At 51.6% G+C, this 14,493-nt stretch overlaps 1 protein-coding gene across 1 annotated transcript in view; it reads right to left on the bottom strand.

Moving 5' to 3' along the window:
* PTK7 (protein tyrosine kinase 7 (inactive)) overlaps nucleotides 1-14,148 on the bottom strand; it is a 77,838-nt gene extending 63,690 nt beyond the window's left edge. Inside the window, exon 1 of the mRNA XM_066250811.1 lies at nucleotides 13,895-14,148. Coding sequence (XP_066106908.1) covers nucleotides 13,895-13,973 — 79 coding nt within the window. The 5' untranslated portion in view covers nucleotides 13,974-14,148. The remainder of the gene's footprint in view (nucleotides 1-13,894) is intronic.
* Nucleotides 14,149-14,493: the final 345 nt, after the last annotated feature.

Raw genomic sequence — 14,493 nt, 5'->3', positions numbered from 1 at the left:
TCACCAATGACATAAAAGTTGGTTTTGCATCTCATTTGCATAATCAAACTTTCTTTGACTGGTCCTTTGCTTTTCTGATGTTCTTGTTTAATAAAAAAATTTAAAAAACAATCAGGCCCTGGCCAGTTTGCTCAGTGGTAGAGCATAAGCCCAGCCTGTGGAAGTCCCAGGTTTGATTCCTGGCCAGGGCACACAGGAGAAGCACCCATATGCTTCTCCACCTTTCCCCCTTTCCTTCCTTTCTATCTCTCTCTTCCCCTCTCACAGCCAAGGCTCCATTGGAGCAGAGTTGGCCCTGGTGCTGAAGACGGCTCCATGGCTTCCGCCAAAGGTGCTAGAATGGCTCCAGCTGCAACAGAGCAATGCCCCAGATGGGCAGAGCATTGCCCCCTGGTGGGCATGCCGGGTGGATCCCGGTCGGGCACATGCGGGAGTCTGTCTGACTGCCTCCCCATTTCTCACTTCAGAAACAATACAGAAAAAACCCAAAATCAAGTACTTTCTTTTATCGCCTTGTATTTGAAAATATCCCTTAACTTTTGTGAGCAGTATATTAAAAAAGAAGAAATAAAGCTTTGCTCTTGACATTTACTAATACATACATCTAACATCTAAACCCCAAGCCCACAGCCAATCCATTCCCCACCACCACATGACCCAGAACTCAACCAAATGAACTTCCCGGACTTTGGGCCACTGCAGGCCTGACGAGGAAAAGGTGCCATTCGGCAGGAAATGCATGGGCAGCACAAAGCAAACCAGAGGGCACCAGTTGTCTCCACAAAGAGTGGATCCACCCCATGCAACTGGGCTCCCTGGAAGGGGAAGAAAATGCTACCGTCTCCTGTCTGTCTCCTGCCTGCCTCACTCGGGTTGCCATCCTCTGAGAGCCTGGCATTCAGGGTCCTCCTCTTCAGGGCTTCTCTGCATCCTTGTTAATTACTCTTTTCTGGTTCCGTCTCAATCTGCCTACCAGACATACCATTCTTGGAGTGCGTCTCCAGTGTCCCTAAGGAATAGTTCAGCCTTTTTAAACAGAGACTCTACCACCAGAAAGGAATTTTCTTTCCATAACAGACTTTTTATCCTCTCAGGGACAACCACCTCCTTTTCTGGACATCTCTTGCCTCCCAAGGACTTAAAAGTCCACCCCCACCATACCTCAACCCCTAGAGAGAAACACATAGACAATCACACACAGACACACACACACACAGACACACACCATGATGCTTTATGCCTTAAGCATCATTTGTTATTTATTTGACAGACTAAAAGGAAGACAGTTTCTATTCAAAGTTACTGGTAGATGGGAAACAAAAACAGACCAGTAAATAAATCCCCCTCATCACATTGTAACTATTTTTATTGAGCTTTCGGGATATGAGACGACATTCACATACAATGAATTGCAAAGATTTTAAGATGTGCCGTTACTTATGTTCCTATCATAGGAATGGTACCAGCTAAACTAAGAACAGTATTACATAACCAATGTCACAACCTGATTCCGAAGACATGAAACTGAGGGAGAAGAAAAGAGCATCTTATAAAGCAGCAATTTTTAACCTTCTTCATCTTACGGCATATATGAACTAATTAAAACTCTATGGCAAACCAAAAAATATTTTGTTTTTTGCAGATCTAACAAAAAAAGAAAAGATAATAATTTTGATTCACTCACACCAGATAGCTATTGTTGTGTTGGCTATTGTCTTTTTTTTTTTTTTTTTTTTTTTTTTTGGACAATCTAAGGCAGTGGTCCTCAACCTTTTTACACTTGGGAACAGTGGAAATAGGGGAATTATTTTAGGGATCACTAAGGCAGAAATTACCGAGCAAGAGCGAATTTGACTAACATCACTGGGTCTATAATCATCATACAACATCAGGGTGGTTAACTCTGGCAGACCAGCACAAAATTTTTTTTTTCCCCCAGCACAAAATTTCTGGTGGACCAGTACACGGACTGGCGGTTAAAAAACACTGATCTAAGGAAAAAGAGGTCAGTACCCCTGACTCAATAGTCAGGTATCACACGTTTTTAAAATTCTTGCAGCACACCGATTCAAAATCACTGTTATAGAGTAAATGAAACACAGTACTATCTCACTTAATTCTCACGCGATCTCTATCTCTAACAGGATTGCTTTTATTATCCCCATCTTACAAAAGAGGAAACTAAGGCTCAGAGTGGTGGCTTGAACTGTCTCAGGTCTCTCAGGGAGCAAGCTGTGACACCAGAACCCAGTTCGAACCAGATCTCTGACCTTCCCTGGGGGGTAAGAGAAGGGTGGCCAGACCTCAGACAGATCCTTCTGGGTTCAGCCGCCCCATCAAAGGCACAGAACACTTGCTGGGCTAATTCCTAAAACCACGGTTTTTATGCAATGGCACCTTCACAAATCCTACTTCCAGAAACAACAACAAAAAGGAAGAAAGGTTTCCCTAGCTCCTTCCTCACAAAACCTGCTGGAAGTCAGGGGGAACCTCTCAGCCAACTCGTTACATATAAAGCACATTTAACAAGCCTTCCAAGCCCTGGGAGTGGGAGAAGGAAAGGTTCACTGGAAATCTGATACTTTGGCAGCCAAGTCAGAGGGACAAGGCCCTTAGCATCAGCCCTGGGGGATAAACACATCCCAAACCCCTTTGTGTCTGACAGAAGGAGATCCTTACTTCCTGGGAGGCAGCAGGCAGCAATACTTTTTATGACAAAGCCCACCTAACAACAACCCTCCACCAGAGACCTGGCTGGGGTCTTTGTACAACCCACCTAACCATAAACCCTCTGTCTTTCCCCAAACCTGCTGGGGTCCCTCTTCCCACAAATACCTGTGACTGCCATAAATGCCCTTAAACAGCCCCCGTTTACTGCCCAGCCTGCCTGCTGCTAAATGAGGGCATTTGTTTCAAATTTGCAAATACCGAGAGCAGTGGAAACCTAAGTCCACTCCTAAGATGAAATGTTCTGCATTCCTCCAGGCCTGAAGCACCGCGCTTCAAAAGCTGCAAGAGGCCCAGGCTGTTTACTCACTGGTGGGGCTATTGGGAGAGGTATTTCCCTACTCCCCGAGGAGGCTCCTTTGATCTGGGCCAGTGGGAAGGGGACAGAAAGAGGTGCCACCCAAGCCTAGGGCAGGCTGGGCCCAGGCTCTCCTGCCCCCTCTCTGGGCAGCACCATCCGAGGGCCTGGGAAAGTGAGTCTCATGGGGCGGCTCAAGTAGAGACTCGTCTAAAACTGCTGCCAATGACAGCAGGCCAGCTCCACAGGACCGCTCAGACCATCTTCAAAAAGCCCTTGAATCAAAGGTAAAGAGACAGCATCCCAGCCTCTTACACAGAAATAAAGGGATAAATACCCCCATCACCACCACCACCACACATACACCCAAGCAACTCAAGATACTGTATCAAGACAGGGGGAAGGAGTTTACTAAATAAAAGCCTTTTGTGTTAAGGAGTTTTCAAAAACTGAGGGGCAGGGGATGGGGGAGGAGAGAAGACGGAGATCCTCCTGAAGGCCCCCCCAGGGCTGTTCCAGGACCCAGCATCTGCCCCCTCCTCTCAAAGCTCCTCCTACAAAAGGCCGGGACCCCTGGGGTGGAGAAGCCCAGATCTCAGGCGGCGGCAAAGCTGCTGGCAAGTTGGGCAAATTTTAAATCGGTCAGTTTAACAATTAGCTTAACCTGCTAAAGTAACCAACCAGATAGAATGATCTGTCCGCTCTTTGTAGCTGGAGCTAAAGAACCAACAGCATCGCCCCGCCCCCTTGCCCGCCCCAGGCTGCAAGACAACCGTTTTCTTTGTGATTTGTTTTGTTTTTCAGGTGGCTGAAAATGAACTTGGGCTCTCAAATGCCATCCGAGCACATCACCTTTCCAAGGACCTGCTGGCCTGAAGGGTACCCCTCTCTCTTCCCCCAGCCAGGAAAACAGCTCAGCTTTGTGTTTTTGTTTTTGTTTTTTTAAGAGATGAGCTCAACAGAATCAGAACACTGAAGTGTCACTTTGCACTCAGCCATGATAGAACATCAGTTCTCATATTGGAATCTGAGAACGGCCGAGGCAGAAGAACGGGCTCAGCAGGACTGCCAAGAGCAGTCAACAACCAGCTCAAGGCAGGCAGACCTGGCCTGAAAGCCCACGTCTCCCAGAACGTCCAAGGTCTGTGTCCAACCGCTCCTGAGATCTCCTGAGAATGCAAGGACTGCCTACACAGTCAGAAATGACAGGGAAAGCTACATCCATTGCACCCCTACTGTGTGCCAGGGCCCGCACCCCCCAACACGGGCACATCTATCTACACAAAAGCAGTCAGAAGTGGCAAACCACCAGCAGCAGCAGGCATGACTGACTGTCGCCGCCCACCTGGTCTCCAGCACAGCATCACCCAGTGTACGGCTCGCAGCAGGCACCCTGGTCTGGAATGTGGTAGCGCACCTGCAAGCCGGGGCCTGTAACTACCCACGACCTTCTAGAAGCACCAGGCGGAAGAGTCAGAGAACCCCTGGGTTCGTGAGGAAAGCTCCCATCTTGGGGGTTCGGGCACAGTGTTCTGGACTTCTAGATTACAGATAGTGTGACCATAACTCTAAAAACGTTCAGATGTGTATACAAACCTCAGAACGGCCCACAAAAAACCCTAACCTGTTTTGTAACAGAAACAGGGAGGAAAATTGGCTGTGGCCCTAAAGCTCTCTCCAAATATAAAATGATGGATACACTCTTAGTAAAAAGAACAAAGGTGACTCCGCCCTCTGATTCTAGCAGGACTGCTCCTAAACCCACCCAGAGAGTTTTCTCATCTGCAAAATCCGTCCCCAGATGATTACTAGGTTCTGAGGCATGCTTGCACGACACATCATAGCTTCTAGAGGGGACATCATACAAGGACATACGAGAACACGGAATCAGCTCTGCAGTCCTCAGAGGATCATACTCTGTGACTCAGTTTCTTCCCCTGTCAGATGCCTGCCACCCTTTCCTTCTCCAAAAAAAAAAACAAAAAAAAACTCCACCATCCTCACCCTGCCGCTCTCTGAGCCCGGTTGATAGGACCAAATGTCAGCAGGAGTGAAAGTCTTTTGTAAACGGCAGAGCTGGGTGCAGTTGTTGGTCACTACAGAGGCGGCTCTCCCAAACACACCGATCCCTTCTTCCCAACGTGAAGCCCCCTCCCAGTTGTTCTCCCTCCTGTGCAGAAGAAAAGCGAATTCCCATCGAGGCACTAGTCCCTCAAATACCTGAGGACTAACCGGGTGCGTGGTTCTGCTTTGTCGTCCCCAGATAAAAACTCGCTCTTTCCCTCTCTCTCGTAAGAACTCCTTCCCAATCCTCCCTCAAACTTACTCAAACCTGTCCGTTCCCCTCCGCACCCAGGGAATTACACCCACATCACCAACCGATCGAGTCGAAACGCATCTGTGCCCACGCACTGGAGATTCCAAAATAAATGCAGCCCTCAGATGAATGTGGTCTCCGGAACCGAAGGCAAGGAAGAGAGCCTGTCGGCGTGGCAGACACACAACTGGAGGGTGCATATGGCGACGCTGGGCCAGGTCAGTCTCAGAGGTCACCACAGTGAAGAGCCTCTGAGGTCCTCTGTCCTCAAGCCGAAGCCCAAGTGGCAGGTGGGACTTGCCCAACATCATCAAGCCATCTGGGGTAAATGCAGGAACAGGGTCCAGGTCTCCTAACTTCCAGCTGGAGTTCCATCAGAGAGCCCTCCGGCTAAGAGGGACGTACCTCCAGGGCACCTAGAGCAGGAGCCCATCAACACTGAGGGCCCATCTTTGCAACTTAAGTGAGACCACTTCTACTGCAGGACTCCCTCTAGAGCAGGAATGCCCAAGGTGCTTTACAGGAACCCGGGAGGTCCTCTGTGCCCAGGCAGAGGCAAGCCTGAGGCTCCTTACTGTGGCTGAAGTCAAGGCTGAGGCCCCTCTGTCAGCCAGCCTTTCGCATCAATTATTACAGAGGCTAAAAGCCTGCCTCTGCAAGGCAGCAAAACCCTCTGGCGGGAGAGAAGCCCAGAGACCGGCCAAGCCCTCAGCAGCCACAGACAGACACATGCTGAGGAGTGGGCGCAGCCCGGGCCCCATCATGAGCAGGAGGGCCGGGCCCCAACACCACCAGAAGCAGAGCAGGAGTGAAAAGGGTTCACCTGAAACCCATTAGGGGAAGTCACCAAAATCACCTTGGCCCATCAGCTGGGAAACAAAGAGTCACTGGCTGCAATGCCCTCGTCCCAATAGGACAGCCACGTATGACTGTACACTGGTGCCCTGCTCCAGGCGCCCTGTGTCCCGTGCAGGGCTGCAGCCTGGGAGGAAGGGCGCCTATTCCTAATGGCCACAAAAGCACTGTATGAGCTAGCCTCTGGGACACCGCAGTCCCGAAAGCAGACAAACATCCTCCTCACTGCCCCAGCACTCCAGGAAGCAGACAAAAGAGAGCCAGTGTGTGCGAGTACCCACTCTGACCACCTCAACCACCCATTGGGAGACCACACGGCACCTCAGGAACCTCCCATGGCGCTGACTGACACCTCGCAAGTCACACACGGTGACTGACCGGGGAAACCCCCGCAGCCACCGTGATGACAGAAGCCCCTCCCTCAGGTAATATAAAAGTCTGGCTCGGCTGGGGGTCACGGTTTCCTAGCCAGTCCCCATCAGCACAAGGGGAGACAGTGGCCCTGCGCCAGCACTGACCACCCGGAGGAGAAGCTGTTGGGACAGAGGGAGCAGGAGTTCCCACCAGGAAATGCACAGCGGCTGCGCCCGCATTTCTGAGCTGCTGCTGGAATACTGAGACCATTTAGAAAACCCGTGCCTGCCTTAGAACGAGGAAACCATTTCTAAAGCTGCCGGTCAAGAGCGACTTTGTTGAGCCCCTGCAAACTGGTCTAGAGGCTGAGGACTGGAAAGAAAAGCTGACCCCGTAAAGGGTCAGCACTGGATGAGCCACAGGGTCAGGAGAACTCCCAGGAAGGGACATCAGGGTTAGCCAGAGGGGCTCTTCCCGGGCCACCACCTCCACAGCCCGGAGCACCAGACGGCAAGGCAGGCAGGGATCAGCATCATTTGCATGTCACCTCTCTTCCTTTATCATGCACTGATGTTGCTGATACTGGAAATGAACCACCCCACCCGGTTTAATGCCTTTATGCAGCCTGGAGCTCCCAGCAATGTCAACACTCGCTCGCTCTCTCCTCTCCGAAGCGCCTTCCCTTCCCATTTGCTCCTGCGTTGTGGACATAACTGTCTTACACATTCTGGAATGTTCTTTTACACTGCTCACAAAAATTAGGGAATATTTACAGCTTCACATTCGTTTGGAAATATCCCCTAATTTTTGTGAGCTGTATATTTTATTGAGCACTTTTTCAAATGGTGTCTTCATTATGTGTCACCTGATTCACATCTCCCTGTCTTGTCTCCTTCCTGCCTCCTGCCCAACCTGAGATGGTCACCCACAAAAGACCTTCCAACACTTTCATCGGACTCCTAAGTCCCTTGATATTCATACCAACCTCTTTCTCAGTGCCACACCTCCACTTTGAACTGACAAATTCTCCTCAGGGCCACCTGGAGGTTCTCAAACTTGAGAGTAGGTACAAATCTCCTGGGAAGCTCTTTTAATCTGCAGTTTCCTTTTGAGACTTGAAATATGTAACTGGGCTGGCTATTCAAAAAATACAGTATAACCTCACAAACCAGAAACTAAAATACATTTTCTGGCTCCTCCTCTAATAATTCTGATGGGCAGATCTGCAGCAGGACCCAGGTGACCCAAATTTTAACCAGTACCTCCAATTAACCGCCATCCACTACATACCCAGAAACTGGTATACGGCCCAGAAGGTCTCCGGACCACATTTCTGAGAAACAACAAATCTACACCTTCCTAACATGCCACTCGTAATCTCTGCCTCATGGCTCAGGACTCAGTTTTCGGAAGTTACAAACACACCTAACACCAGCAAGTGCGTATCCCGCTCATCATGATGGGTCAAAGCTTCTGGCAGGAACTTGGGATCTGCCGGACCCCAGGTAGACTGCACTCCACTCACCTGTGCATGCATTCAGTGTTAAGGCACCCCAGGGCCACAAGGGCCTGGAGAACCCAAACCAGCAAGAGGGGAAAGGCATCTGCGAATGCCCGGCCCCTCCAACAAAGCTTCCTCCCTGCCCCACTGCTGCCGGCAGGGAAATGGCCTCAATGCGGAGAAGAAAAGAGGATGGAAAATGTGACAGACTGCAGAGAGCTTCCTCAAACCGCTGATTAGCTGTAGCAGCTCTTGTGCCAGCTCCACCAAAGCGCCAGGGGGCTCGGCAGGGCCAAGTGTGCACTCAGCAGTGAACTCAGAGAACCCCAAGACAGGATTCTAACCCAGCCACCATGGCAGAACTTCCACACCCTCAAAAAAAAAAGGACCAGGACTGGGGGTGCAGAGTCAGAGAGCAGGAAGTGAGGAAAGAGGCAGGCCCACAGCTGGAGGGCAAGGCTAGAGCCCGTGCCAGCAGCCATGGCCCGGAGCCTGTAACCCCACCATGTGGCTCTGCCAGGGGTAGTGCCAAGGGCATAGCAGCAGGGAGGCATGCTACTGAGGTTAGGGAGAACAGAGGGATGTCAAGACATGCAGGCCAAGGACATACAACCCTGTTTAATGACCCTTTTTTCCATTAAAAAAACTCCAAAGACTGAATCCCTGGGCCCAAACTGCTTGTTGACTCATCATCATCATGTGAACTGGCCAATCTCCACCCCAGATGAATCTCACAAAAGCTGCACTGGCTTAAACACAAACTCACACAAACCCCTTCGCTCCAAAATACGAAAGACTCCAAGACTTAACGCAACATCTGTCAAAGCCCAGCAGAGACGTCACCTCCCTTTAGGAACCCAGCGTATTCCTGAAAAGTCAGCCGCTGACCCAGTTTCTGCCTACAAATTCCCATTTCTCCACTGGCTTTCATTATAAACAAGACACGCTCCTGAGGACAACTGAGACTCCAAGAGGAACAGAGCGTCACACTTATATTGCCAACCTTCTAGAGTCACACTTTTTTTTTAGAGAGAGAGAGAAGCATCAACTCGTTGTTGCTTCACTTGAGTTGTATGTTGACTGTTTTCTTGTACATGCCTTGACTGGGTATCAGACCGGGGACCACTCAAGCCAAGCCAGCAACCCCACATTCAAGCCAGAGAGCCTGAGCTAAAGCCAGCAACCTCGGGGTTTCAAACCCAGAGACTACAGCGATCCAGGTTAATGCTCTATCCACTGCGCCATGCTTCCTGATAGAATCTAATTCAAATTCAACCCAAGGTAAAATAATTTTTAAGTGCACATATCACACTGAAGAGTGTGCACATGAACTAAAAGTTATTTAAGATAAGTCTCTAAATATTGTGCAAGATCTAGGACCCCTAATTTGTCCTGTTGCAACATGAATTTCTGTATAAGGAGAAACGCCTAGAGCAGGACTTCTGGAACTCTGGGGTACAGTCAATTGGGGAGCTTGTGAAAAAGTAGTTTGGGATATTGATTCACATTCCCAGGGAATGCTGATGCCACTTGCCTTTGGACCTCATATTGAGAGGTAAAGTCGCAGATAATTGAGGTCCCGCCCTAGTTCACTTTTTTTAAGCCATGGTCTTTCCAGGCAGGTCAGCTTCATATGTAGAGGTGGCTGCTCAGGCCCAGGAACTCTTGGGGAAAGCCAGAAGCCACATCAAAACTCAGAAAGCGCCTGACCAGGTGGTGCCACAGTGGATAGAGCGTCGGACCGGAATGCCGAAAACCCAGGTTCGAGACCCCGAGGTCGCCAGCTTGAGCGCGGGCTCATTTGTTTTGAGCAAAAGCTTACCAGCTTGGACCCAAGGTCACTGGCTCGAGCAAGGGGTTACTTGTCTGCTGAAGGCCCGCGGTCAAGGCACATATGAGAAAGCAATCAATGAACAACTAAGGTGTCACAATGCACAACGAGAAGCTGATGATTGATGCTTCTCATCTCTCCGTTCCTGTCTGTCTGTCCCTATCTATCCCTCTCTCTCTCTCTCTCTCTGTCTCTGTAAAAAAACAAACAAAAAACTCAGAAAGCACCACAAAGAATAGACAACCCAGTAACAGGAAAGATGGACCCCTTGCTTGGGTCACAGTTGAGCAGGCCACCCAACACAGAGAGGCAAGAAAGGGCACAGAAGACCCCCAATGCCCAGGTGGCAAAGGGGCTGTTTACTTTTGCCCTTGGTTACTCTGCCCTCTAAACCTAGATAAGAACCCATTATAAATAAGATACTGTACTGAATTCTAAAGGGGGAGCCCTTCAGTAAATTAAAATCCAACTGGGGCAAAAACATGGAAGGTGTCCTAAGAGTCCAGAAGTTCTACAGGCATCCACTTTCTGGCAGGGGCAAGAAAATAGTTTTGGAGCCTGACCAGGCAGTGGTGCAGTGGCTAGAGCGTCGCAGAGGACCCACGTTCGAAGCCCAAAGGTCGCTGGCATGAGCGCAGGCTCACCAGCTTGAGTTTGGGATCGCTGGCTTGAGCATGGTATCATAGATATGACTGCAGGGTCGCTGGCTTGAGCCCAAAGGTCGCTGGTTTGAACCCAAGGTCACTGGCTTGAGCAAGGGGTCACTCACTCTGCTGTAGCCCCCCCCCCCCCCCCGGTCAAAGCACATATGATAAAGCAATCAAAAGCATCGACCTGGAAACGCTGAGGTCGCCGGTTCGAAACCCTGGGCTTGCCTGGTCAAGGCACATGTGGGAGTTGATGCTTCCAGCTCTTCCCCCCGTCTCTCTTCTCTCTCTCTCTCCCTCTCCCTCTCTCTCTCCTCTCTAAAATGATTAATAAAATAAAAATTAAAAAAAAAAAAGAAAGCAATCAATGAACAACTAAGGAGCTGCAAGGAAGAGTTGATGCTTCTCATCTCTCTCCCTTCCTGTCTGTCTGTCCCTCTCTCTGACTCTGTCTCTGACAAAACAAATAATAAAATAGTTTTGGGGAGGAAGTGGAAGTGGAGGTGGGCAAACGAGAGATGGGGAGGCAGCTCATGACCAGGAACTGGCCAGAGAGGAACAAAAGGTCTGAGAAGCCACGTATGTTTAGGTGACGGGCCTGAGACTAGCTGGGCTGGAACGGAGGGTTCCAGTAGGTGGAAACTTTATTGTTGGGGATGACAGTAAAGCTGGGAAGGTGTGCTGGAAGCACACCACGAGAGAGGAAGAACAAGAAAGGGGCCCTTTATATACTTCATTACACTTAATCCTCAGCACAACCCAGGAAGTAAGTCCCTTTACAGAGGAGGCCGACTGGGAGGTCAAGAAATTTGCCCAGGGACACAGGGCCTGTCAGAGTTGGAGTTGCTGTTTTGCCAAACTCTTCATCACCAGCCCTCAGCCCTGCTCTGAATGCCAGGAGCCTGACTCCATCCCCTGGCAAGCGATGTGCAGAGATTAGCCTTCCCCACTCCCTCCCACTGCACTGCCCAACATCTAAAGAAGCCCATCACTGATAAAAAGCAACTCCCAAGCCTGAATTACAGGCTGCAGAGCCACGAGGAGTCCTGCAGAACAGTGTCTCTCAAAATGTGACAACTTGATTTCCCCAAAGAAACAAGAGCCTGGAGGAAAGAACCCAGAGAGGGGGGATGAGGGGCACAGAGATGGGAAATGGCCACAACCGACCAAGCAGTTGGGGCTCAAAATCCCCCATTTCAAACATCAAGCCCTTCCCTCCTCCTCCACCATATTAATCACAATGGGGATCTCAAAGTTTGGAGGGTTACTCAGACATTTACAGCATAATTACCCAAACTTCAAAACGGTCTAATCCACAAACCTAGCCAGCGTAGGTCGCTTACTCCAACCTTTTTAACAGCAGGGTCTTACTACAACTCCAGTTAATTACACAAACAATGAGATGGAAAAAATCTACTGTAATCTATTTAAAAATTGTTGCCCCCCTAAAGTCATGCCTGGCAGGGGTGCACCAAGTCCCTGGATTTCACCAGGAAACAGCAAGCGCCTAAGCCTTGACTGAAATTGTTTACAGCACATGAACAGGTTCCATACCAAGCACATTTGGTGGAACTGATTTAAGGCTCTCGTTAAAATGTTCCTTTGTTGAGCTCAAGACATCTCCCCACCCCCAGGGGAGATTCAAGACCTCCAGTCCCAAGCCCTCAGCCTACCCTAACTTCCCCTACAGAAGCCCCCTCCAGTAAACACCAGTCACCAGATTAGCGTCCATTAACATCAGAGTCATCTCACAGAAGGAATTTAGCATTTGCTGAACAAGAGCCTTGTCTCCAGCAGAATCTCCCCTTGACTCCAGAACTCTAGCAGCAATGAACGCACCCATATCGAGCAACCTGCACACCAAAACCCAAACAGCTGGCCAACGTAGGAAGCCTGTGAGCTCAGGCTGCTCCATATGGCTGGGCCCCCAATCCTGGCTAGGCAAAAAAAACCTTCCCTACTTCCTCTGGGAGCAGATGTGGGTTCTGCCATGAGCAATAATCACCCCACACATCACAAGGAACACAGGGCAGCTCCAGAAACACCTCCTACAAATCCTCGGAGCCTGTTCTTACCTCTGGGTCCTGGGTTACAATTACCTCTCATTTTACAACTAAGGGTGGGGGAAATGTTGATTCCATCAGCACCAAAACCCCTCAGCAGCTGGCAGGCCTGGAAGATGCCAGGAAAGACAATTCTCTATCCCCCCTCTCCCCGTGGCCACTCTTCAAAGGAGGAAAGTGATAAACTAGGACCAGGTTCCCTGAGCAGAGTTCCCCAGAGAGGGTTGCTGCCACAATCATCACGGAAAATTTTTGGGTCTTTTTGGAAAGAGAAAGATGGGGAGGGGGGGTAGTTCCAGTCCAGGCTGTGCTGGTAGCTTGGTGCTTTCCTGTGAAACACTTCCACACCTCAGTGGTGACTCTCAGGTGTGATCAAGACAGGAAATAAAGGCGGGAAGGGGGGAGGGGTCCGGATCCTTTCTATCCTGGAGATACGGACCACACCCTCATCAAAATGCTGAGGCTCTTCAAGAAAAGACAGAATGAACTCTTTTGGCCTTACTGGCCTGTAGAAAGTGAGATCTGCTTTTCTCGTTGAGGAGACACAGGATGGAAATCCAGGAAGGCGCAGAACAAACCCCGTCCGCACCTTTGCAGGCCGGCCATGCCCGATTTTGGCAGCGGCCTTCCCACATTAGTCACCGCGACAGCCTGGGACTCCAGTCCCCAGATTCAACCCCGGCTGGGAGTGGGCTCGGGCCCAGGAGCTAGAAGAGACGGTGCAGCCCCTAATTCTTCCCTTCTTCCGCCCTCGCCAGTAAGGCCATCAGGGGTCCCAGCTTGGCCCTGGAACTTGGAGGAGGGAAGCGGGGAGCGTCGAGCCGGCGTAGGCAACAAAGCTATAGCGCGCCGCAGGTCGGTCCGGCATCCGGCCCCAGGCCGGCCTCCCTCACCTGAGCTAAACCCGGGGGACTCGGTCTCTCCCACCGCCAGCCACCTCCCTGCACCCCCGCCAAGTGAGGGATGGTCGCTTTTCTCTCGAAAAGAAACTCCCCACCAGGGCCCGGGCGCGGGCAACTCCCGTCAGCTCCCAAGCAAAACTCTACGCTCGGGCCGGGAAAACTCTGTGAAGCTGGAAACGCGACCTCGCGGGCGTGGGTGGCAGAGGGGCCCCGACCGACCGAGTCCACTGGGGGCTCGGCCACCTCCCCGCCGCCGGGACCTCGCAGTCCTAGCAGCCTCTCCACCACTCCAGGGTGTCTTCTCCCCTCCAGCCGTCCAAACCCACTTCCCGGGTACCCCTTGTGCCAGCGGGGCTTCCGCGCTCCCCGAGCCCCGCTCCCCAGTTCGCCGGGACTCACCGCCCAGCAGCGGCAGCAGCAGGACGCTGAGCAGTGGCAGCCGGCGGGGGCTGCTCGGGGCTCCCCGCGTAGCTCCCATCACTGCGGGCTCGCCGAAAGCAGCGGGCGGGCGCACGGCGGACGCGCGGACTGCGCTCCGTGGCGGGCCCAGGAGGCCGAGCGCACCGGAGCGCGGGCGCCGCTGCAGCAGCCGGAGCCCGAGGCGTCCCCAGCCGGAGCCGCGCGCGCCCGGTACCTCCGAGTCCTCGCGCGCCGCCGCCAAGCCCCGCCCCACGACGCCCCCTCCCCGCGGGCCGCCGCGCGGCGCCCCGCCCCCACGACGCCCCCTCCCCGTGGTGGTGGGGAGGAGCTCGCAGTTGGGGGAGGGGTCTGGAGACGGATCCCGGACTGAGGGAGGCGTGGGGGAGCGCCGATGATCTGAGTGAAGTAGGGAAAGGTAGGCTGTCCCTACCAACTAATCCGCAGGGATCCAAGGGAACCAAAGTGACTTTTGTGATTCCGTGGCCCCTAGGGAGGATGGTCAGTTCGAGGCTTCATGGGGACTCTGACCAACAATTCCCCCTAAGTCTCCAGATGAGAAGTGACTTTGCAACCTGAAA

This window comes from Saccopteryx bilineata, chromosome 1 (genome assembly GCF_036850765.1).
Source record: "Saccopteryx bilineata isolate mSacBil1 chromosome 1, mSacBil1_pri_phased_curated, whole genome shotgun sequence".
Classification (NCBI taxonomy): domain Eukaryota; kingdom Metazoa; phylum Chordata; class Mammalia; order Chiroptera; family Emballonuridae; genus Saccopteryx; species Saccopteryx bilineata.
This window is presented reverse-complemented; position numbering and strand designations above follow the sequence as displayed.